The sequence below is a fragment of the Camelus ferus genome, chromosome 10 (genome assembly GCF_009834535.1).
Source record: "Camelus ferus isolate YT-003-E chromosome 10, BCGSAC_Cfer_1.0, whole genome shotgun sequence".
NCBI lineage: Eukaryota > Metazoa > Chordata > Mammalia > Artiodactyla > Camelidae > Camelus > Camelus ferus.
Window position 1 is genome coordinate 68197948 of NC_045705.1, and position 23634 is coordinate 68221581.

At 58.0% G+C, this 23634-nt stretch overlaps 1 protein-coding gene across 7 annotated transcripts in view; it reads left to right on the forward strand.

The window, feature by feature from the left end:
- Positions 1-16564, forward strand: part of TPCN2 (two pore segment channel 2) — a 28999-nt gene extending 12435 nt beyond the window's left edge. For 2 of the 7 annotated variants that reach the window (XM_032490068.1, XM_032490066.1), the window contains 19 exons: positions 39-111; positions 674-773; positions 1700-1765; positions 2153-2217; positions 2766-2863; positions 3504-3585; positions 3761-3847; positions 8284-8403; positions 8489-8548; positions 9204-9332; positions 10004-10053; positions 11314-11413; positions 12065-12136; positions 13373-13446; positions 13965-14046; positions 14136-14218; positions 14560-14641; positions 15046-15140; positions 15747-15964. In XM_032490068.1, the coding sequence (XP_032345959.1) occupies positions 39-111; positions 674-773; positions 1700-1765; positions 2153-2217; positions 2766-2863; positions 3504-3585; positions 3761-3847; positions 8284-8403; positions 8489-8548; positions 9204-9332; positions 10004-10053; positions 11314-11413; positions 12065-12136; positions 13373-13446; positions 13965-14046; positions 14136-14218; positions 14560-14641; positions 15046-15140; positions 15747-15825 (1597 nt within the window). In that variant the 3' untranslated portion in view covers positions 15826-15964. Of the gene's footprint in view, positions 1-38; positions 112-673; positions 774-1699; positions 1766-2152; positions 2218-2765; positions 2864-3503; positions 3586-3760; positions 3848-8283; positions 8404-8488; positions 8549-9203; positions 9333-10003; positions 10054-11313; positions 11414-12064; positions 12137-13372; positions 13447-13964; positions 14047-14135; positions 14219-14559; positions 14642-15045; positions 15141-15746 lie in introns of all 7 variants that reach the window. The other 5 variants (XM_032490062.1, XM_032490061.1, XM_032490065.1 and 2 more) reach the window with 4 other exon arrangements.
- The last annotated feature ends 7070 nt before the right edge of the window (positions 16565-23634 follow it).

The window sequence follows — 23634 nt, forward strand, 5'->3', positions numbered from 1 at the left end:
CGTCTGCCCGGCACTGAGCTCTGTGTTCATCCCCCCAGTGTCGGGCTGCTGCTGGCCATCCACCTGTGCCTCTTCACCATGTTCGGGATGCTGCTCTTCACCAGCGAGAAGGTACTGTGTTCGCTCGGCCCCTGCCCAGACTCCAGGGCAGGTGAGGCCCGGGTCGCAGAGAGAGGACTCTCCCAGGAGGGTCACGACCCGAATTCCAGCTCTCCTCTCCCCACCTGGGCAGCCTGCTCGGCCGCCCCCTGCCCCTCCTGCTCTAGACCTTGGGCTGTGCACCGCGTGCACGGAAGGTCTGGCTATGAGCAGGCTGGCTGGCTGGCTCCCACATGGGCTCTCTGGGTCTCTAGGCTGTGATGCTCTGCCAGGCTGGCCAAGAGCTTTTCACCATGATTCCGAGCAGGCTGGCTCCAGTGGCCGATGTCCACATGGGTGTGTGGTGTCCCTGGACACTTCCTCTTGGGTCCAGAGCTCCTGAGTTAGGTCCTGTCCAGCCTGAGCTCACAGCCTGCTGGGAGACGATGGGGAGATGTGGGTCCTGGGCTGCTGAGCACATGCGGGTGGCCCTGGCTTGTTGGGTCTGGCATCTGAAGCTTTGGCGGCCTAAGGCCTTAGCCGGTGGGGCGAAGGCATGGGTGGCACCTCAGAGCTGCCGTGTCGGTCCCAGCAGGACGCCGGGCAGGACAAGGAGAGGCTGACCTACTTCCGCAACCTGCCAGAGGCTCTGACGTCCCTGCTGGTGCTGCTGACCACCGCCAACAACCCCGATGGTGCGAGGGCAGGGGGGCCGGGGGGCCGGCGAGCTGGCCTGGGGGTCGGGTAATGCCGAGCCTTGGGGCCCAGAGGCCCTGAAGCCTTTTTATGAAGAGTTGGGAAATAGAAGTGTGGCCTTGGAGTCTCTCCCTCCCTCCTTACCTTCCTTTCTTTCTTTTTCTTTTTCCCTTTTTCTTGTTTCCCTTCCCTCTCCTACTTTTTTCTGTTTTCGTCCCTTTACACCCTCTTTTCTTTCTTGTCCCCTCCCTTCTCCACCCCTGTCTCCTGACTCCTGAGAAGCTAGAGGTGGACAGTGTTCTCTGTGTGGTGATGGCTGGTGCTGTGCCCAGTGGGGACTCCTGGCAGCCTCCTCTCTGAGGTCTAGGCACCTTCCCACTGCTGCTTGGGCCCAGCCGTAGCGGGTGGCTTGGCCGCAACACATGTGAGAGGCCCTGGGATCTTCGGTGGCCATGACACTGTGTTGGGGTTGCTGATGGGACCTCTGTCTGCTCAGGCTGGGGGTGTGGCCAGGAGTGGGTGACGACAGTCCTCTAGGGCACATCTTGGGTTGGGGTTGGTCACTGACCATAGAGACCTTCCCGGGAGGACAGCCACTGACTTCCATACCCAGGGACAGCTGGGCATGGGACCCTGAACACTGTCCCCACATGTCCCGCGAGTCCTCTTGAGTCACCTAAGGGAGAGCTGAATGTTCAGTGTGTGGGTGACTGGTGACAGGGAAGCATAAAGGATGAGGACCCTTGAAAGGTAGTGAGTTTCCTGTTCCCCAGGCTGTGCAAGCAGAGTTGTGAGGATCCAGGTTTGGACAAGCAGGCCTTTTTGCTCTCCTAACGCAGGCCCTCCTTTCTTTTGAGGAGACAGTGGTGTAGGGCTGGACATGGGTCGTGAACACGTTTAATTTTCTCTGACTTCTTTCTCGCAGTGATGATTCCTGCATATTCCAAGAACCGGGCCTACGCCATCTTCTTCGTAGCCTTCACTCTGATAGGTGAGCCTGGGTGCGTCTGTAGGGGTCACTGGGGCTGAGATTCTGCCACATGTGACTGGATCCCCTGAACTTGGGGCTGGGTGTGCTCCCCCAACCCCGTGACTTCGCCTCATGTGCTCCCCGCCGTGGTTTTCATTCCGTGACCGCCGTTGGCCTCTGTCCTCACTGCCCCCGGCTGGGCTGGCCAGGCGGTGCTCCCGATTGTAGACGGGGGCCTGGAGTGCTGTGCGCTGGGCCCTGTCCCTGCTCGCCCGGGCCCTTCTTGCTGTGCCCACGTCGACCCTCTGCTCTGGGCCCGCGATGCTGCCGCCCCTTCCAGACTCGACCCTGGCTGTGTGCTCGCCGCTGACTGGGGGTTCCCTCTGTCGTGGCTTTTTCCCCTTGAAGGGAGCTTGTTTCTGATGAACCTGCTGACGGCCATCATCTACAATCAGTTCCGGGGCTACCTGATGGTGAGATGAGCCGCTGTCCCTGCCCGTCTGTGTGGAGCTGCCCCTGGAGACCCGGTGGGGGGTGACTGGAGTTGACCAGCCAGGTGGCCCCGGGGCCGTGGAGGTGCGGGTGGGACGGCGGGCTCCACAGTGGTCTCTGCATGGGTCCGGCTCCCTCTTACGGGTGAGCAGGAACTGGGCTCACCCTGCTCCCTGCCCCCTCCCCGGGCGGTGCCGTCCTCACAGCCCCCAAGGGGTCCCCTCCCCACCCCACCTCCTCTAGAGGGAAGCTGGAAGCTCCCAGTTCAGTGGCCCCAAACCCACCGTGTAGGAGAGTTGAGGACCCCAAATACGCCAAGAAGCAGCACACACCTTAGTGAATTACACAGCGAGTGGCCGTCGCAGGGCAGGCGCGTGGAGTCTGTGCTCCTCCACTGTCCATGGTGCGCGGGGCCGCTCCCTAGGCTTCGGGTGGGCAGGGCAGCCTCAGGGGCTGCGCAGGGATGCGGTGGGGGGATGGGCGGCCTGTGAGGGGCTCAGCCGAGCCACTCAGAGCCACCTCTTTTCAGAAATCTCTCCAGACCTCGCTGCTGCGTAGGCGGCTGGGGACTCGGGCAGCCTACAAGGTCCTCTCCGTGACAGCAGCGGGAGAGGCCCACCCCGAGGGGTGAGTGCCGGGGCCCGGACCCCCTCCCTGAGGCAGTGGGGCTGCTGCCTCCCTGGGCGGGGGTTCATGGGGAGTGTCTCCTGAGCACCGCCTCTGCCGAGCTCCCTGCCGGCTGATGTCCGTCCTCATGCTCCTTTGCAATCACAGAACCGCTGCACCCCGGTACTCGGCGGTATCCATGGTCCTTGCGTCCGAGTTAAAGTGTTTGTCCTTGTGACCCGCTGGAGCTCCTGGGCAGGCGAGGGGCCACGTACTCTGGCCCCCCCTTGTGATAGGCACCCTTCCCACTCCCCTGTGCTGTAACCTGGTTGTCGGGGCCAGAGGGGCCTGGGACGTGCGTCCAGTCTGCTGCCTGGTTTGGAGGCAGTGTCACTGTGGAAGGCTCCAGTCCCCACCGCTGTGAGCTGGGGGCCTCTGTTGGATCTCGCACGCCCCCTCCTGGCTTCAGCTCCACTGTAAGGCAGGAGAATGGTGTCTTGGGATCTTGGATGACAGATGCACCCCTCGGCTCCCTCCCTTGTGGAGGCCTTTGTTGTCGCCCAGGGCTGCTCAGTTGATTCAAGGCACAGCTCAGGACAGAGGTCAGGGCACCCCAGGGCACTAAGCTGGCCGGCTCACTGGGGGCATTTTCCCTCCACAGAGTCGGGGTGAAGCCCCAGGACTTCCTGCATGTGCTCCAGAAAGTCCAGCTGGACAGCGACCACAAACAGGCCATCATGGAGGTACTGGTCCCTCTGTCCCCCTGCTGTCCCCCTGCCCTCTCCCTCTGTGTCTCTGGCCTCCTCCTGCAGGTCACGTGGCTGTCATTTCGGACTGGCTGGGCTGGCCCAGTCCAGGTGGGGCTGTGGGTGGCTCTCCCGCCTGCCCTCGGCTGACCTCTGCTTTCCTGCTTTGCAGAAGGTGCGTTCCCACGGTGGTGACCTGCTGTCAGCTGATGAGTTTCAGGAACTCTTTGATGAGTTTGATAAAAGGGTGATTAAAGAGGTAACTGGGGCCAGGCCAGAGTCACCTGCTTAGCACCAGGGCCACATGGGGTTAGCGGGGAAATCCTGTGTCCACTGGCACTGATTACCAGGGTCACTCGTAGTCATGGGTGCCACTACTTGCCTTCTTGGGATTTCTGGCCCTGAGGATGGTACACAGGAATGGAGGTGGTGCTGCTTTTGGAAAGTGTGGAGATTCTGTTGACATGAGATTCACAGACCTCAGGAACTGGCCTGTGCCAAGCTTGACCCAGAAGAAATTTCCCAACAGTTTCCTCTATCTCCACGACAGATTCTTGTCCTCTTTGCATGTGTCCTTGCCGGGGAGGTTCCTGAGTTGCTCTTAAGCCTTTGTCTTGTCCTTGACACTGATTTTTAAAGTCACCAGACCGGCCTCAGCTTCTAGCTCAGCACTGTGTCGATGAGACCCTAGACCACCGGCATTTTATGTAGCTGGTTTCTGGGGGTGAGGGTGGGTGGAGGCACTGGGAGCCAGCTGAGCCGTTCACAGGCAGATTGTGGGGGCCACGCTCCAGCCACTCGACCTTAGAGGGCCAAGCCAGACTCAGGGGGATGAGAGTGAAGAGGTGGAGTCAGATGTCTCCCTGTGATTGGACTCCTGATAGCTCAGTGTCACTGTTGGGTCAGTCAACTTGGCTGCTGTAACAAACACCACAGTCTGGGGCTTAAACAACAGGACTTACTGTCTCCCAGTCCTGGAGGCTGGACTCCGAGATGAAGGTGTCCGCAGGGCTGGTTCCTCCTGTGGCTTTTCTCCTTGGCATGGAGATGCCGCCTTCTCCCTGTGTCCTCACTTGGCCGTCCCTCTGTGTGTGTCTGTGTCCTGATGTCCTGTTCTCATAAGGACATTAGTTATATGGGATTAGGATCCACCCTAGTGACCCCATTTCACCTGAATCATCTCTCAAAAGGCCCTGTTCCTTAGCACGGTCACATCTGAGGTCCTGGGGGCGAGGACCTCAGACTGTAAATTTTGGGGAGGGATGCACCCTAGCCCGTAGCAGCGGTCTGCCTCTCCAGGCCTTGTGGTCGGCCTCCGTGGCCTCAGGCCCCGCCAGAGGTGGTTTTGTTAAGAACATGTTTTCCGGAGGTCTCCCCAGGTCACCTGGAGCTGGGCCCTGCCCGGCCTAGAGCGCCGGGTGCTGCTTACTCGGCCCGTCAGCATTTGGGGCGTCCCTTTCTCAGTGGCATCCTCTTGTGACGCCCATGGGGCATGGGAGATGGCGTAGGGCCACGCAGGCTGACACTTTGTGTGTTACTGCACATCACATTCTGCTTGGGACGGGGCTAAACAAGGGTCTGCTTCCAGGTGACTTGAAGAAAATAGTCAATACGTGCCGTCAGGTGCTGATTTTGCAGGAACTGTGATGATGGTCCTCAAATGACAGGAAATGAAGATGCACTTTTCTAGTTAATGAGTCTTGTCATGGGGCAGGAGGTTTGCTGGGCCCAGGGGGCAGCTCTTGGCGGCTGTCATGGGCTTGACTTGGCAGTGGTCCGGCTCTCTTCCGGATGTGAGCTGACCAGGGCGGGAAGATGTCTGGGAAGATGTCTGGGAAGTCAGGGTCCTTTCTCAGGGTTTGATCAGTGGGGTCTGCTGGGCCAGCCAGGGTCTCCCTGAGCACTTGCTGGCCTGTAGGATGCTGCTGGGTCCCGGTGGTCCAAAACCCACTCTCCTGCCTGCTTTTGGTGTCAGGATCTGATGATATCAAAAAAGGGGTGCTGTGGTCATGCCTGGCAGAGCTGGGCACACACTGGGCACAGACTTGGGGATGGGCTGACACGTAGGCCATGCCCCTGCTCTGGCCACGCCTTTCCTTCTGTGGTCTGTGGGGCTTTCTCTCTTCCCACAGGGCCTTGGGTCTGAAGTCCAGAAGTGTGGTTTGAGGTGGGAGTTTGGGTCCTAGAGGTTTGGGGAGCTGCAGTGCCCTTTCCTTGATTTTATGACACCCTCTTCCCCCAAAATGCTGATTGCAAAGGGGCAGGGAGGGGCTTCAAGGATTGTTAGCATTTGGGGGCTTGTCCCAGGTGCCCTGGTAGGCTGTGATTTGTAATCGCTCCTTTAGAGAGGCCTTCTCCAGGCAAGCTGATGCCAGGGAAACGGCAGCCTTCCATAAGAGCCCTTGTGTGGTGGTCACCCCTGTCTGTCGGCCTGGCCTTGGTCCAGTGCTGCTCAGTTCACACTAATGGGTTGCACACACAGTACCCTGCCAACTTCTGAAAGTCTGGTTTTCTTTCCGTTAAAAATTTTTTTTTTTTTAATTAGAATTCTTAAAAAAATTTTTCTTTGTAGGCGGCAATTAGGTTTATTTATTTAATTTTTAATGGAGGTCCTGGGGATTGAACCCAGGACCTTGTGCATGCTAAGCATCCACTCTACCACTGAGCTATATTCCCCCCCCCCATTTTTCTTTTAATAAGAAGCTTTTTGGGTTAAAAAACAGCACTCATTAATTACAGATAGTAAAGCTGAGAAAGCACCCCACTGTCCCCCTACCCAGAGATAACCACGGAAATCATTTCAAGGTTTGTTATTTTTTAATACAAGGTAATATATGAGTTCATTCTTTTTGTACCAATTTAAGCGGTGGATAATGCTGAAATCTCTCTTGGCCAGTGTATCAGTCTGGGTCCAAGCAGGAGACAGAAACTACACAGTGGGTTTAACATGGAAAGTTTAATATAAAGAAGTGTCGCCTATGATAAAAGAGTAACCATGAGATATGACGGGGGAGGGTACAGCTCAGTGGCAGAGCACGTGCTTAGCATACACAAGGTCCTCCGTTCAATTCTCAGTAATCCTCAGCCCGTCCATTAAAATAAATAAATAAACCTAATTACCTCCCCCGCAGAAGAAATTTAACAAAAAGATGTAAGGAAACTGTGGTACCTGAGGACTGAGGGAAATGTCTGAGAAAGAACTGACTTGAAGATGACCCCTCTCCTAAGGCTGGAGTTCACACTCCTTTGGGGAAGATGTGGTCCAGCCCACAGGGTGACAGAGATGTTTGCTGGTTTGCCTGGACTGGAGCTGGTCTGCAGCCACCAGCAAGCAGGACGCTGCCCTTGGGGGTGCAGCAGGCGCAGGCCATCAGCAGCTGGTGGCGTGGGGGTGCTGGGTGAACCGGGTACCAGTGTGGGCAGGGGCCTCTGGGCACCTGTTCCCACGTGGAGGACTGTGGGAAGACTGGGAACGTTCTTGCCGGGTCGGCTGTGGTTCCAGGTCACCAAGGGACTGTGCATCTGAGCGCGGGGCTGCGTCAGAGCTGCACGATGTCCTCACCCCACACCCAGGGCTGCCGGCCCACCACGTGGGAGCCGGGAATCCCAGGAGGACCCCTCCCTCCAGCAGCGTCCCTCTGTGGTCCTGTGCTGGGAAGGCTTGACCGCATGCTCACGGTGGATGAGACGCCGAGGGGTCTCCTTTGGGTGTGGAAGGGTGAATGGGGAGCTGGGAGGCACCGGGTTGGAAACTCGCACTGCCAGTTCAGGTCCTGCTCTGAACAGCCGCCCTGTTCAGTTTGTTTCCTCCCAGACTTGTCCACGTGCAGATGCAGGTGTAGGCGTGTCCTCGAGGAAGCACTCGTGGTTCCTTTGACGTGTACACGAGTTGCTGTGATTTCCGCTCTGCAGCTTCCTCTTTTTCGCTTGGTAACAGGTCATAGGTCTGTCCAGCTCTGTGGAGCTTTCCCTGAGGATGAAGTGTCCTCTGTCTGCCTGTCTGTCCTGGTAGCTGTGGGTCATGCCTGGCTCTTGAGCTTGAGATGTGGCTATTGTGGCAGAGGAGCTGAGTGTTTAGCTGGATGGGGTTTGCATTTAGATTGAGTGGCCACGTGTAGTGAGTGGCCCCTGCCTGGGATGGAGCGGATGCAGGTCCGTCTCATGCCACGGTGGCCGCCCTGTGGCTCTGTCCTCGCGCGCACGCGGCAGTGTCTTGTGGGTGCAGAGCATGGGAGCGCTGGGTCTGACGAGTGTCTTCACGCTAACGTTTGCTGCCCAGTGGTCCTCCTTTGTTGTCCACTCCAGCCTGGTCACTGTGTGTGAGCTACCTCTGTTCCGTGCCAGGTTTTCATGGTTTTTAGCATATGATCTATGTGTGCATTTTCACGGGACACTTTCATGCCGTGGGGACACCTCACCTACGCTGACGATGGCCGTGTGACAGTCCGGCGTGGTTTACTGACGGCATCAGGACCGTGTGGGTTGTTTGCTCCTCTCGGGGTTGTAAAGACGACTGTGATGAGTATCCTGGTGCATAAACTCCCCGTGTTTGAGATGATTCCTTAGGCTGGGTGGCCTGGGCTGGGCGTTAAGGCAGGAAAATTCAACTCCCAGAACCAGGGGCACGGGCATCGTTGGGCCCCCACGGCCACGGCCACCCCCACCTGTTTCTGAGCGTGTGTGTTCCCTCCCCAGCCCCCGCCACGGCCCGAGTACCGGTCTCCGTTTCTGCGGAGCGCCCAGTTCGTCTTCAGCCACCGCTACTTCAACTACCTGGGCAACTTCATGGCTCTTGGCAACCTCGTGACCATCTGTGTGAGTGTGGTGCCCCCTCCCCCCAGCTCTCACGCCTGCCCTTCCTGGTGGCTGACTGCCCTCCACTCCGGCTCCGGCTCCGCAGGCGTTCCTGGTGTTGGATGCAGACGTGCCGCCCGAGGACCGTGACGACTTCGTGCTGGGGGTGAGCTCTGTGCGCTCGCCGTCGGGCCCTCGTCAGGTGATGGAGTTAGAGGAGTAGGGGGCACAGCCTCCCCACCTGGGGCTCCAGGCCCATGGGGGGCAGGGCTTTTGCAGTACGAAGTGGGTCGTTTGTCCCTAGGTGCCCCAGGGCCTGGGGTGCCGGCTGTAGCAGGGGGAGGGGGGCTGCGGGAGGCTGGTGCAGGCGGGGAGCCCCCGCAGAGCCCCTGGTGAGCCAGGCAGCGTGTAGGGTGCGGCAGAGCGAGGGTCCTGTAGACAGCGGTCTGCCGGCACCTGGGGCAATAGGTGTGACCGCAGGTGTGCAGATGTGCAAATTGTCATTGAAGCCGTGCATGGGGTACAGGTCCCCTGAGGAGAGGGTATGGAGCACGAAGGGGTGCTGGAGGGGTGGGGGCTCAGGAAGAGCATCCCTGCGGGGCCCAAGGAGCAGCAGAGAGGTGGGAGGAGAGAGTGATGTGGCCCCCCGGGGGGGAAGGATGTCTCCTGCACCATGTCCAGCTCCTGTGGTGGGTCCTACCACGTGCAGCAGGTGGGTCCCGTGGCCACGTGGCTCCCGCCTAGGCCCTGTTGCAGGTGGGGGAGGTCGGGGAGCCGGGCAGCACGGGGACTGAGTGCTGGGCACCTCATTTCCCTTTCAGATTCTCAACTTTGTCTTCATCCTGTACTATCTGCTGGAGCTGCTGCTCAAGGTGTTGGCTCTGGGCCTGCGGGGGTACTTGGCACACCCCAGCAACGTGTTTGACGGGCTCCTCACTGTCGTCCTGCTGGTAAAGTCTGAGATGGGCCGAGGCGTGGCCTCTCGGGCAGGGGGTGTACTGGGTGCCAGGGCCTGGGGGGACTGGGGCTCCTGCCTCTAGTGACGGGGGGCTGGTGTCCTCTGGCCGAGCTGCTTGGCAGGCAGCTGTGGGGGGCACGGGAGGCGCTGTCTGCTGCATCTGCGCGTTGTTAGGGGCAGGCTGCCTTTCCCGGCCCCTGAGGGAGGCCCGGCAGGAGCCTGAGGACTGTGGGGCCTTGATGAGGGAGGGGCAGGGGGTCTCAGGCACCCGGGGTCTCGGGAAAATCTTTTCCCCAGAGCCCAGGGGAGTGAGGGGTCGCTCCCGGTGTGTGTCACAGCAGCGATATTGGTGCAGCACGGATTCATATTTGACGAATTAGAGCCGTGGGCCCCCAGGAGCAGGAGGGGCCTGAAAGAGGGGCCTCTCGGTCCATCCTTCCACCAAGTAGCTTCGCCCACGCTCGGGACTCTGCCGGCCTTCCCCGAGCCCCGACTCCTGGGGCCAGCTTGTCTTTCTCAGCTCTGGGATGTCCCCACATGGCACCATCCATGGGGATGGGACCAGCTCTGACTTCTCCGCAGAACCCCCTCTGGGGACAGTGTGTTAGATGCCGGCTTCGGTGAGCCTTGCCGTAGCGAGCTTCTTTTCTTTTGTGATTAAAGGTTTTGGAGATCTCCACTCTGGCTGTGTACCGATTCCCTCACCCGGGCTGGTATGTGACTGTGGAGGTCCCGGGGAGGCCCCGGCACCCACGCTCTGTCTAGCGCCCGGGGGAGGGTGTGCGTGCGGGGCAGTTGCGGGTCTTTTAGGGGGCGGCCATGGTGCCTGCCCCTGCTGAGGCCTGTGGGGGGCAACCCCTCGTCATCGCTTTCGGGGAGTCTCTCTTTAACGCTTCATAGTTCGCCTTCAGGAAAATGGCATTCCCAGAGCTGGGACGGGGGCTGCGGGGGTGCCCCACAGAGTGCACGGGCTCAGCCCCCCACCAGGTGTGCCAGGGGCCGAGGTGACCTGGGGTCGTCACCTCCTACTCCGGGCGTCAGTTCCCCTCCCTGTAGGTGGTGGGGACCGACCAGGGCTCACTGAATTCACACTGTTGTTCGAGCCCTGCTGCCCCTGGTTCTGGCCGTGCAGGGGGATGGACATCTGGCCATCCAGGGGTCCCAGGGCACTTCGCAGCATGGCTGTGGCAGCTTTGGAGTCCTGCTGTCCGGAGTACAGCTGCCCCAGCGAGCCCGTGTGCTGATCTCGGGCCCTCGGGGAAGGTCTCTGGTCTCTCGAGACCTCTGTTGGGCTGCCTGCCTCTTCGTGGAGCAGCTGGGAGTTGCTTGAGAGGGAGGTGGGGCTGCAAGACTCCTGCCGCTGGGTCAGGGCCGGCTCCCGGGAGCGGCCGGGAGGGTGTGTGCTGGGGAGACCGGCGGGGCGGGCGGCCTCAGCCCTGGGCTGCGTCCCAGGGGCAGTGGTGCTGGCAGCTGTGTTTCTAAAGTGCACTGGAAACCCGCACTGCTCTTTCGTCGGCGGGAAATTTTGGGGGAGAGTGGATTTAAGTTTAAATAGAAACGAGAAGGGGAAGGCCATGAGGGACACCACGGGTTGGGTGTCAGGGCCCAGGGGAGGGGGTTAGGGGGTAGAGCATGGGTCAGGGGCCAGGTCTCTCCCAGCTCTGCTGGGACCTGAGCTGGGTGTCCAGAAGCTCAGCATCCTCCTGTTGAGATAGGGGTCAGCTGGCCCTGCATCCCTGTGCAGGGCTGTGCCCTGTGACTGCGCTGCCCGCGGGCTGCAGGTGTGGGTGGCTCCGGCGCCCTCTGGTCTTGATGGCGCTTTTCTGGTTGGTGTCGGCTGCGGGGCGAGTTCCCGTCACTCTCCGTCGCTCTCTCTGCATCTCTGTCTCTCTTTCTCTGGACCACGCATCTCCTGTCTTCTTGCCCACCTCCCAGCCTCCCCCAACCCGCCGGTCCGTGTGTCCTCCCCCCAGGAAGCCGGAGATGCTGGGGCTGCTGTCTCTGTGGGACATGACGCGGCTGGTGAACATGCTCCTCGTCTTCCGCTTCCTGCGCATCATCCCCAGCATGAAGGTACCGCTGGCTGCATTGCCATGTCGCCAGGAGAGGGGCTTGTGCGGGCTGGACCCGGGGGAGGCCCCTTGGCTGGTGGTAGGGTGGCTTCGTGCTCCTTGGGGTCCCTGGCCTTTGTGAGGGGCGGGGCTGCAGTACGTTCCCAGGTGTCCTAAGGTTCCTGAAATGCCTTTGCCTCGGACTTGCAGTGGCTGCTGGTGCTGCCTGCTGGGACCCCCAGTGCAGGAGTACGGTGGCTTGTGACCACCTCTGAGCCTCAGTTTCCCTTCTTGTTCCCACCAGGAGTAACAACACCTGGAGGGAGGGGGGTTGGAGGGTCGGGGTGTCAGGCCCGGCTCCCGCCTGGCACAGAGGCAGAGCTGCTGTCCTAAGACCTTTTCAGGAGAAAGGAAACCGAGGGCATTAGACCCCTTTCTGAGCGTCAGGTCCTCCTGTGCACGTCTGTCCTTCCTGCCGAGCTGTGTGTGGGTGGCCGTGGGTGTGTGGACAGGTGAGGTATGTGTGGTGGCCGAGGGTGTGTGTGGTGTGTGTGTACAGGTTGGGAAGTCGCCGGTCCCATCCCGCCTTTCCGGGTCAGGGTTGGGCAGTGGGCAGGGTTGGAGTCACCTCCGTGGGACCCAGAGGAATCGGGCTGTGCTCTCTCTGTCTCAGCTGATGGCTGTGGTGGCCAGTACCATCATGGACCTGATCAAAAACATGCGGGCTTTTGGTGGGATCCTGGTGGTGAGTCGGCCGCCCTCACTGATGGTTGGGGGTGGGAGCGGGGCCTGGCTGCTGTTGGATAGGGGAGCCAGAGCTCTGCTGGAGGCTGATGGTGGCTGGCTGGCTGGTGGCCTCAGGAAAGAGGGTCCCTTTGTTCGGGCCGCAGCAGGTGACCCAGGCCCAGGAAGCATAGGGCAAGCCAGAGAGAGAACTTCAGGGCTGGTCTGGTTGGAGGCACTGACCTGACCACACTCTCTTTCCGGACCAGAGTTCCTGCTGGTCACTGCTGAATCCCGCGTGTTTTCTGGGCTGTGGGCCACATTGAGAGGATGAAAAATCTGAAAGGCACCAGGGACCCCCCGAGCCCACAGGGACCCCAGACAGGGTTTGGTCGACTATCCTTGCCCAGAGGGATTTTGGGAGCTGCAGCCACTTTTGCTGAGAGAGAGCCATGGTGTCCCCCTCCCCGGGGGCAGCCTTTCCGGAGCTGCTTGCTGTTGGCTCCGCCCCGTGGCCCAGGCGGGGCAGGGCCCTGGGAGCAGGGGGCGTGGTGGGCAGGGGAGAAGGTGACAGAGAAAGCCCTGTTGCATTGATGATGCCACCCCTGGTGTTTTTGTCTTTTGGTTTGGACACCGAGGTGGGTGGGGAGCCCCCCAGGAGGGGTCCCACGTGTGCTCTGGGCCTGTAGGATGTGAGAGTTGCAGCCTTGCTTCGGGCCCATATTTGTACAGTGGAGAAAACTGAAGCCCAGAAGGGGTGCTAGGTTAGCCTGGGGTGTGCACCCCCTCCCCCTGGGCAGGGACAGGTCAGGGTGGCCAGCAGCCCCTTCTCTGACTGTGGCACAAGGCGGCCTAGTGGTGCTCCTTGGACGCCTCCTGGTGGATGTGGGGAGAGTGGCGGGTCCCCGAGGGACAGGGCCAGTTCCCGCCCGCCCCCTGCTCCCCTGGGGCGCCTTCTTCCCAGCCTTTCCCTGGCCCTGGCTGCCTGTTCTCTCCGGAGTTGTGGTGGACAGTCTCAGCTCCCTTGGCTGGTCTCAGTTCTTACTCCTGGGAGCCCGGCTTATCTTTGGGGCTCCCCCAGCAGCAGCTCCTCCCTCTGTCCCCAGAGCCCCAGTGTCCCCAGGGAGGCGGGTGGTGCCCACAGTCGAGGGGCAGCATCCAGGGCTGGGAGTCCCTGCTGCACGCAGCCCTCGCTGGCCTAGCCTGGCTTTGTGGGCCCACCCGTGGGGGTGCCGACGGGCCCGGCCTGCCTCCCCAGGTGGTCTACTACGTCTTTGCCATCGTCGGCATCAGCCTGTTCCGAGGCGTCGTTGTGGCTCCTGGAAATAGCAGGTGAGATGGGGCTTAGAAACGCCAAAGGGGGTGCCTCTAGGGGCGCCAGGACCGGGGTGAGGCCTCAGTGGTGGGGGGGGCCTCCTGGTTCCTCTTTCTTCCTTTCAGCCCCCACTTTTCCTCTCCTCCCCTCCCTCCCCTCCCCCCAGAATCCCTCCCTGGGATCTGTACTGAGGGCGTTTCCCGTGGCTGCACAGAGCCCCCACCCCGTGCCCCTTTCTGGACCTGCAGGCCAGGCTGCCCGCTGGCTCGGGGCGTCCAGCGCCAGGCCTGAACTGTAGGGCCGAGAGGCCCCCTCACTGGCCGCTGGCGGGGAAGGTCAGTCTCTCGTGTGTGTCCCCATGCTCGCCCCTGGCTGCCCTCACAGCAGCTCCTAGGTCGGAGGCATTTCCTTTTTTCCCCCACACTTTCTCAGGGGCCCAGATGGGTTCCACGTCGTGCAGGGGCTGCGGCGGTGGGAGGGCGCCCAGGTGTGTGTCCTGCCCTGCCTCCACGCTGACGCCGGCTGTGCCCCGCAGCCTGGCCCCTGCCAACGGTTCAGCGCCCTGCGGGAGCTTCGAGCAGCTGGAGTACTGGGCCAACAACTTCGACGACTTTGCTGTGAGTCCTGCGCCGCTTCCCCTCCACTCCTTGGCGCCCCCACCCCCTGCCTCCTGCGGCCTCCCGGACCCTGTGTCTGCTGCCCGCAGGCTGCCCTGGTCACTCTGTGGAACGTGATGGTTGTAAACAACTGGCAGGTGTTCCTGGACGCCTTCCGGCGCTACGCGGGCCCGTGAGTGACCCTGTCCTGGCGCCCCTCACGCCGGCCCCGGCACAGCGCAGGGCGCCCGACTGCGGCTCTGTGCAGGGTGTGCGTCTGGGCCTACGCCTCCCGGGGATCGCCGGGGGGTGGGGAGGAGCAGAAGGCTTCTTGGGAGCCCATGACAGTGGGGCTCCTGGGGTGGAGGGGTTCAGCCTGGAGCTTGAAGAGCTCAGACTGGCCCCAGCGCTGGTCCTGGCTTCGGGTCCCAGAACCGCCTGCCGCTGGCCGTGCTGCGGGACGAGCCACGGGTCCAGGAGAGCAGTGCACTTGCTCGCGGCGGCCACGGGGGGCCTCCTCCTTGCCCTCTGCAGGTGGTCGAAGGTCTATTTCGTGCTGTGGTGGCTGGTGTCGTCTGTCATCTGGGTCAACCTGTTTCTGGCTCTGATTCTGGAGGTATCGGAGACCCCGCGCCCCTCCTGTTCTCACCAGGAGTTTCCACTGGGGGCGGGCACGAGGTGGGCTGCCTGCTGGCCCACCTGGGCCTTGGCCTGGAGAGGCCGTGCTTGGCTGAGGCGGCCCTGGGTTCAGGCTCTGTCCTCCCCTGGGGCTCAGTGCTGCTCATCCTGCTGCTGGGGGCCTCTTGGGGTGCTGTTAACCTTTGACCTGTATGGGTTCTCAGCTCCCGGGGGTGGGGCTGGAGGAGGCCTGGTCCTGTAGGACCTGGTGGCCCTGCTGGGCCCTGGATCCCAGCGTCCAGGCTGAACTGCTCAGCCAGGCCAACACTGGAGGGGTCGGGGAGGGGACAAGCCTGATCCCGTGCAGGCCCCACACCTGTGTCCCTCCCTGCCTCTTGCCAGAACTTCCTTCACAAGTGGGACCGCCGCAGTCACCTGCAGTCCCTCACGGGGGACTCGGAGGCCACCTCTCAGATGACGGTGGAGCTCTTGTTCAGGTGCGTGGATGGGGAAGGTGGGGCCTGGGTGGGAGGACGGAGAGACAGGGAGGCAGTGGGCAGGCGCTCCCCGTGGGCCCCAGGCACCTTGTCCCTCCCCCTCCTGCTGAGCCCCGAGCTGGGACCAGGGTCCGGGGCTGCCTCTGCTCCTGCTGCCGGGCTGGAAACTGTCCTGCTCTCCGGTGCGCACGTTTAAGGAAGCATTCTCAGGTTCCTGGATGTAGACAGGTGGCCCGAGGAAACCTTGTCTCTCTCTTCTTCATGGTAACTTTGGAACTGTTCCTCTATTGGAACAGAAAAGTGACAGTCGTCCCAGAGGTGGCCCAGACTTTCCTCCCTGAGCGTTTACTGTGTGTCGGTGCAGCCTGTGTGGAGAGCTGTTCTCCCAGGCTCCAAAGGACACCACGTAAACATCCCAGAGGTGGACCTGAGTCCTCCCTGTGTCCCCAGTCCCCACTACGTCCACTCAGCTCGTGTGTGGGGTGATTTGGGGGCGCTCCTCTTCCGGGGCTCTGATGAGGCTTTTCAGTCAGTTCTGCTCACCTGGACGTGCCAGGGCCTTTCTCTCTCCGGAGCACCCCGTCCACCCTCTCCCCGATCCCGCAGGGATGTCCTGGAGGAGCCCACGGAGGAGGAGCTGATGGAGAAACTGAGCCATCACCCGCACCTGCAGCTGTGCAGGTGACATCCTGGTGCGCCCTCCCAGCGGGGGCGCGATGCGGCCTCGGGACGGACACCGACCATGGGAGGAGGCGGGTGGTGGCCCCAAAGAGATTCTTTCCCTTGGACAGAACCACTGGGCGCGCCTGAGGCCGGGATGGAACACAGACCCTCGTTTGCTCCCGAGCAGAATCACCCCCACAGCTTCGGGCGCCATCCACGCCACCTTTCCTGGTCACCTGTTTCCATGAGACTTGCTTTTCTAAACGTGGAAAGAGAGTGACTCCACAGGGACCTTTCAGACAGTCTGAAAAGCAAGACACAGCGGCCTTCCCTGCCTGCCCTGTGATTGCCGTGGTGCCTTCACTGCTGGCGGCCCTCAGGGACCGGAGGCCCACGTGAGGCCTGCACAAGCCGACCGGCAGCTTTCTGGGGCATTAAGCTTGGGGTCCTGGCTTTACACGATGGGAATCTGGAGTGTGTTTTACTATTTTCTGGGTTGTAGCAGTGTGATTGGCTGTGTTTCTTATGTGTCAGAGTGGCAGTCATTTTCATCAGTAAGTCTTGCAAAGGATGGGCTTGTCACCCTTACTCAGACACAGCCTGCTCCGGATGCGCCTCTGGACTGGGGCTGCCTGGGCCCAGCCTGTCAGGACCAGAGTTGTGGTTGGACCAGCCCTGGGGTTCTTACAATGATTGCAAGATGCCTTTCAGCAACAACCATCAGGAAACTTTGAAAAAATAAAGGTTTGTTACTTACAAGAGCTGGCAGTTATGCAGTACCCTGGGACCACACCGCGAGGTCGCAGGTAGAGAGAGCGCGGGCCTTGGGTTCTGCTTTTATTGAGATCAAGGGGGCTTAGGGTTTTTGAGGCTCACTCTTTATTTGTGAATTGAAAAGATAAGAGCAGGAATTTAAAATGAGGAAATAAAATAAGTAAGTGGCCCAAATGGTCAGTTACCAAAATCAACCACAATCTCTAAAATGAAGGAGCCTCAGTGGAGGAAGGCGGCCTGACTCTGTATCTAATCGAGTGGCTGGCAAAGGGCTTCTCTAGATAGCCCTCTCTGAAGTGGATCCCTCCACCACTGAAGCTTGACAGGCACTTGCACGACAGAAAAGAAGAAAACAACTGTCAGGGTTTACGCTACACCAGGTATGGTTGTTTAAGTTGTGCACTGCACAAGGGGACCTGGCTGTAAGAGCGTGTCCCGGCACTGGCTGTCTACTCGAGGTGAGTGACACCTTTTTCTAATTTGCATAAAGGCACATGTAAGTCAGCAGTGGCCCTACTTTGTCCTCAGGGTGTGGGGCAGAGGGGGTTGCGGTGGGGAGGAGGGGGAAGCAGCCTCATTGCTCATTGATCCACTACAGATCCAGACTGACAAATGGTTCCCTCATTTCTAGTGCACACTCAGTGACTGGTGGTAGCTCTGGGAAGTTCTATTGGGAAGGCTTGGAATCTTCATGGAAAGGAGTGCTGGGATCTATTAGTGATGTCTGCTGTGAGCACTGACAGGGAAGGAAGTGCACAGGTGCTGACTCCACTGTGGGAAGTGACCTCAGTCTTCCCCAGCTTGTCTGGGAAATGGGATTAGAGGAAAGTTTAACAGAAAAAAAACACAAAAAACTTCTAAGATGTCATGAAACCCTAGTGCTGGCTCGGGGTTTTCTAACTCCTGGTAATGTTTTGTGTATCCAGGGGCATTGTACTTTCTGATCCCAGAGTTCATCTGAAATTCTGAGCATTTATTGGGTATTCTTCAGGTGTGAGCAACATTTGGTGGGTAGTGAGGACTCTCCCAGACCTGCCCCCTCTTCAGGCTGCCTGCCTGGAAGGCTGGTCTTGGGTGGGGAGGCCCTCATGGAGCAGCAGGTTAGAAGTCTATACCCAGTATGCCCTGGCAGGCCTCTGCTCTTTCTGGGGACAAGGGAGTGGCCCACCTGGTCCTCTCCGTGCTGGCAGTTTCCGCCCCACCCCCAAGGTCTGAGCGCCCCTGATAGCGGGTTCAGGTTCTGTTGACCCCACTTCATGGAAGCTGGACCCTGTGACCCCCAGGGATCGCTCACTGCTTCCCCCAGGCCCGCTGGAGGGCTGCTTCCTCTGTGGCCCACTTGTGCTCCGAGGCCCCAGCCTCGCTGGTCCTGCCGGAGTGAGCCTGGTTCCTGTGGGCGACTGCCAGCTAGGACGTTGGCCCTCTGCCCTGCCCTCATGCGGGTCCCAGTTCTGAGGGTCCACCGCCTTCCCGTTCCGAGGCTTGTGTGCAAAGAAGCCCCATCTGACTTTGCTGATACGCGGAAGAGCGTTCCAGACAACCCGCGCCGGGCTCTGGGAGATGGTGCTGCTCGGAGAGGCTGGCGCTGCCCTCAGAGGGGTGACCGAAGGCCGTGCCTGCAGTGCTGCTACCTTCTGGCCATGGCTGGGGGCGCCCGGTCCTACGTCAGTTCCCTACGTCAAAGTGATGTCAGCTCCCGAGCCTCCAAACGAGAACTAGGCCTGAACTCAAGCTGAGCTGGGGCTCGGCTGATGGTTTAGGGGAGCGGGACTGGTGGGGGCCGCCTGGTGTGCAGGGCTCCTGGTGTCCCCTGTCCCACAGCTTCGTGCTCTGTTTCTCTCAGGGGCCACCACGGCTGCACAGAACACGCACTTGAGAAAGAAAGCATGCTCGGATCTAAATACAGCCTTGCAGCCCTGCTAGGCTCCCCTGTTGTCTTCTGGGCTGCAGCGGCTCTGGTCGCCCCTTTGCACCCTGGCTGGGTGTGCAGCGCAGGCGCCTCAGCCCTGCAGGACCCTGGAGTCACCCGGCACAGCAGCAGGAGTTGGGGACACCTGGAGCCCTGATGGAGGCGGGAGGAAGCGGGCAGGGGCAGCTGTGGCCGGAGGAGCCCTGTGACCTGGGTCAGGGTGCGAGGAGGGGCCTGTGTCTCCACAAACTGGGGAGCCCTGGCCTAGGTGTCAGCAGGAAGCGGGGTGGAGGGGCCAGGCCCAGGGGTGAGGGGTGGGGCTGGTACCCACCCAGGAAAGTGGCCAGAGTGGAAGGGTGGGCTTGTCAGGCAGCAACTGGGCACCCTTGGGTTGGGGGGGTTGTGGGTGCCCGCGGCCTGGACCTCGGGCTCGGGGCCACACACATCAGAGAGAAGCAGGCCCTGGGTCCAAGTCATTGATGGGCCAGGAGTTGGGTGCGTGGGCGAGGCAGGGACCTGGGTGGGCACCAAAGCCCCCCACCTGCCTGGGAGGCATGAGTCCTGTCCAGCTGGCATGTGCAGTGCCCCACGTGGGGAGGGTCTCACTCACTACCTGGCCCTGCTCCGGCCGGCAGCTGCCTGGAGCCTCTGCTGTGAGCTCGTCCCCAGCCCCGGCGCCATCTGCCGGGAAGGGCTGGGACTGGCTGGGCTGTGTTAACACGTGGATGTCTCGCCCGTGAGGGCCCTGTGATCCTCCTGATGGAGGTCGGGTCTGTAATCTCCCAGGACAGGTGACCTTGACGCTTGAATACCAGCCAGGGATGGTGCGGAGTGGCTCCCACATTGGGTTGGTGTGAGGTTTCCTCATCGTGAGCTGCGGCTTCTGCCGTCTTTGCAGGAATATCATAGAAGTACATCCTGGCAGGTGGTGTGTAGTTTCAGTTTGTCCCATGGCTGCTGTCCACTCTTGTCACTTGGTTAGGGTGGTGGCCGCCAGGCCGCCAGTGTGAAGTGACTCCTCCTCCCTAATGAGTGAATGGGGAGGTGCTGTGACACTGAGTGTCCCGTTTCTCACCCAGCTTCCTCCCTCCCTCCCTCCCTCCCTGCTTCCGTCTGTGTGCATCATGGTTCCTTTTATTCAGTGGATTAAGTCTGTTACCAGATTTTGTTTCATGCTCAGACTGTCCTCACTTGGCCGGGGGGAAGGCCTTCCTCTCGGCTTTGTGTCTGTTGGCTATGCGCCTGCCGTCCTTTGACTGTTTTTTTGCTTTCTGGCATGAAAAGATGTTCCAGTTTCACCTTGTACCTTCTCTGCTCCAGCCGTGAAATGAGCCATTTTCCCGAGGACCCCTGTTCCTGAGAGTGAGAAGAGGATCTGGGAACCAAGATGTGGACTGGAGGTGTGCTCACTGCTGTTGAGGTGTCACTGCGCCCAGGTTCCCTTGGTGGACGGAGCTAGGGAGTATGTGCACACAGCTGTCTGTCTGTCTGTCTGTCTATTGTATTGACAACTATGAGTTTACACCAGTACCTCCGATTTCAACCAATTTCTCTGATTTCTCTCTTTCCATAGCTGTGAGCCCTTTTCTCTGAATAATTTCCATTCTCCTTAATCTGTGCACTCGCTTGGTCAATTGCCCTCTAAATAACCAGTCTCCTAGTGCTGCTGCCACTCCCACCCTTGCCCGCCCCCCAAGGTGCCCTCCTCCCCCAGCTGGGTGGTCTGTGGACGCTCTCTGACCAAAAACCTCCAGGAGAGAGCTTTCCAGATGGGAGATGGTCCTATCAGTCCCTTTAAAATTTTATTGGAGAAACTGGCTGGCTCATTAATACTGAGTATGTCAATAAATAGCATTAGAAACAATGTAACTCTATTCATAAACAATATGATTGTTTATGTAGATACAAAAAAGCCAAAATTCTTAAACGTAGTAAGAATCCAACAAAATGGCTTATTATAAGATTACTATACTGAAATTGTTTTTCTAAAGACTAGCAATAAAACTGTCCTAAGTTTGTTTTAAAAGACATCATTAAAGATATCATCTACATAAGAGTAAAATCTTCAAGATCCTTAAAAATAAGTTGGACAAGAGATGTTCAAGGCCTTTATAAGAAAACTGTAGAATTTCATTAAAATCCACGATTATGGACTTGAACAGAGAATGCATCAGTTTCCTACTGCTGTGTATCAGATTGTCACATAGCAACCTAACACCCCCAACCCCGTCCCCACTAACTAGCTCACAGCTCTGCAGGTCAGAAGTCCAGGCACGGCTTAGCTGGATCTTCTGCTCAAGGCCTTGGCCAGGCTGCATTCCTTCTGGATTCTCCAAGGAGGAGCCCACTTCCATGCTCATTCAGTTGTGGGCTGAATTGAGTTCCTTGTGGTTGTAGGACTGAGATCTCCGCTTCCTTGCTGGCTATCAGCTGGGGGCTGTTCTTAGGAGCTAGAGGCTGCCTGTATTCATTGCCACATGGCCCCCAAATCAGCAACAGAGAACCTATTTCAAAGTGAATCCCCCTCACTCGTTGAATCTCTTCTTCAGGAAGAGCCCCAGGCTTTTTACAGGTCATCTGATTAGGTCAGGCCCACCAACATACTTTCCTTTTATTAAAGTCAACTGTGCCAGAGAATATCAGACTGTTGTATCACAGTCACAGGTTCGCCCATACCCAACAGGAGGAGACTGTACTAGGGTGAGGGTCACTGGGTCACCTTAGAATTCTGCCCACCAGTTTTCCTATTCATGAGCAGGAAGAGTGGATCTTGTAAAAATGTCAATCTTCCCCAAATTAGTCCATAGATTTGTTATAATTCTAAGCATAATGCTATTTTTTCCCCAACAAAATTAGATAAACTGACCAAAAAACTTACATGAAACTTACATGCAGAAATAGCTAAGTCACTTCTGTAGAAGCCCACTGTTGAAGACCAGTGTTCCCAGCTTATTTTAAAGATGTGATAGCCTGGACAGCATGATACTGGTGCAGGACAAATGGACAAAGGGAACAGCATGGGGAGCCCAGAAATGGCCTTGCATGTGTATGGTAATTTGATGTACAGCCGAGAATCATGGGGAAGGGATGTCTCATCCAATGGATGGTGCCAGAAATTCCAATCCACGTGGGAAAAGAATGAAATTATGTCCTGGTCTCACACCTAACACAAAAGTTCATCCCAACTGCATTAAGACCTTGGGTGTAAATGGCAAATTTTAAAACATTTATAAGACAATACAGAAAAAATATTATCTATCTAAAAAAAAAATAAGAACACAAATGAACTTATTTACAAAACAGAGACAGCCTCGCAGACTTAAAAAACAAACTTACGGTTACTGAGGGGGAATGGGGGTGGGGAGGGATAAATTGGACTTTGGGATTCACAGATACTAACTACTATATATAAAACAGATAAACAACAAGGTCCTACTGTACAGCACAGGGAACTATATTCAATGCCTTGTTATGGCCTATAAAGAAAAGGAATATGAAAAGGAATATATATATATGTACAAAAAATATTGGGAAACTCAATACATTTAAATCAAGAACTTCTTTCTCTAAAAGATGCCATAAAGTAGGCGAGGCGCAACCTTGGAGAAGATATTTGCAACAGCTATAACCAGCTAAGGACCTATTCTAGACCATGTACAGAGCTACAAATTAGCAAGAAAATGATAAACAAGTCAATTTTAAAAAGTGGGCTTGAACTCACTTTTCACAGAAAAACAAACTCACAAGCCTGGCAGGTTTGTGAAGAGATCCCCAGTCTCACCAGTAATTAGTGACGTGCAGAGGAAGGTAATTTCAGTGTCACTAGATGGTCAGAACTGAAGAACCCTAACCAATGCAACAGTTAGAACTTTTATATATACTTGGAGGAAATTTAAATGGACACAACCTCTTTAGAAAATAATTTGGCTCTATTTATTGTAGTTGAATATGACATATCTTGTTCTCTTGCCAGGTACACACTTAAGAGTGCCAGGTGGTAAAAGATCCAAGACGGCCCAGCAGAGAGCTGGACACAATCTAGGCATACCCCACAGAATGCACACACACAGGTTTAGTCACACACTGGAATATTATACAGCAGTGAACACGGACAAGCTCCAGCCACAAACAACTACATGACCAAGTCTTAGAAACGCAATGAGTTGAACAAAGCAAGTTCTGGAAGACTCTGTGGGGCACAATGTTGTTTATAAGTTTCAAAACCACAGCTAAACAGTATACCATGTGGGCACGTACACGTTGGCAGTAGGATTCTTTGAAAGTGAAACACAAGGGTCTGGGGTGCCTGTAATCCAGCAGAGGGGTCACCCCTGGGGAGATGAGGGCAGGGTGAGAAGGACCAGCTGGGTGATAGGCGTGTGTAATTGTAACGTAAATATACTTACCTGTGTTCTTTTGTATGTGCCGCATATGATATTAAAATGTAATAAGTGAGGAGTGCAAGAGGAGAGGAATTGAAGACCCTGGAAATGGGAAGTCTATGGCCAAGGAGGACAGAGAAATGGAGAGACAGTTGGGGGGCAGTGGGGTCAAGAGAACATTGGTATTTAGGCAGGAGAAATTGTGTGGATTGCCGGTGAAACTCCAGGGGCACAGGAGTGAGAAGGGGAGAGGCCGGAGCCTTGGCTTTGAGTGGGGGAGAGGCGTGGCCCCGTGGACAAGGGCACCGGGCAGTGGCGAGGGCGTGGCACTCTGTGCACCCCAGGGGCTTCCAGCAGCTTTTGCCTGTGGGGTCTCTGCCAGCCCTGCGGGCCCGGGGTCCTCGTGGGAGGGATAGCCGCCTCCAAGGTCCTCTCCCTGGCTCCCTCCCCTATGCCATCCCCCAGCCCTGGCAGCTGGACAGGGTCTGAGACCGGGCCCCAAGCTGTCACTGGAACCTCAGAGCGATGCCCCAGCAAGCGGGTCGGGGCCTTTCATGTGGTCTTGTCCGCTCAGCACAGCAGGGCAGGATCTTGTCTTTCACCGAAACAGCCAGGGTTTGGTTTCCTGCCTCGCTGATAATTGGTGGTTCTTATTAAAACATTAGAACTATTCCTTGCTTTAAAAAAAAAAAAAAAAAAAAAAAAGGGGGGAAGACAGGCACACCGCGATGCTCTTAAAAACCAGAGAAGGGGGCGTGGGGCATGA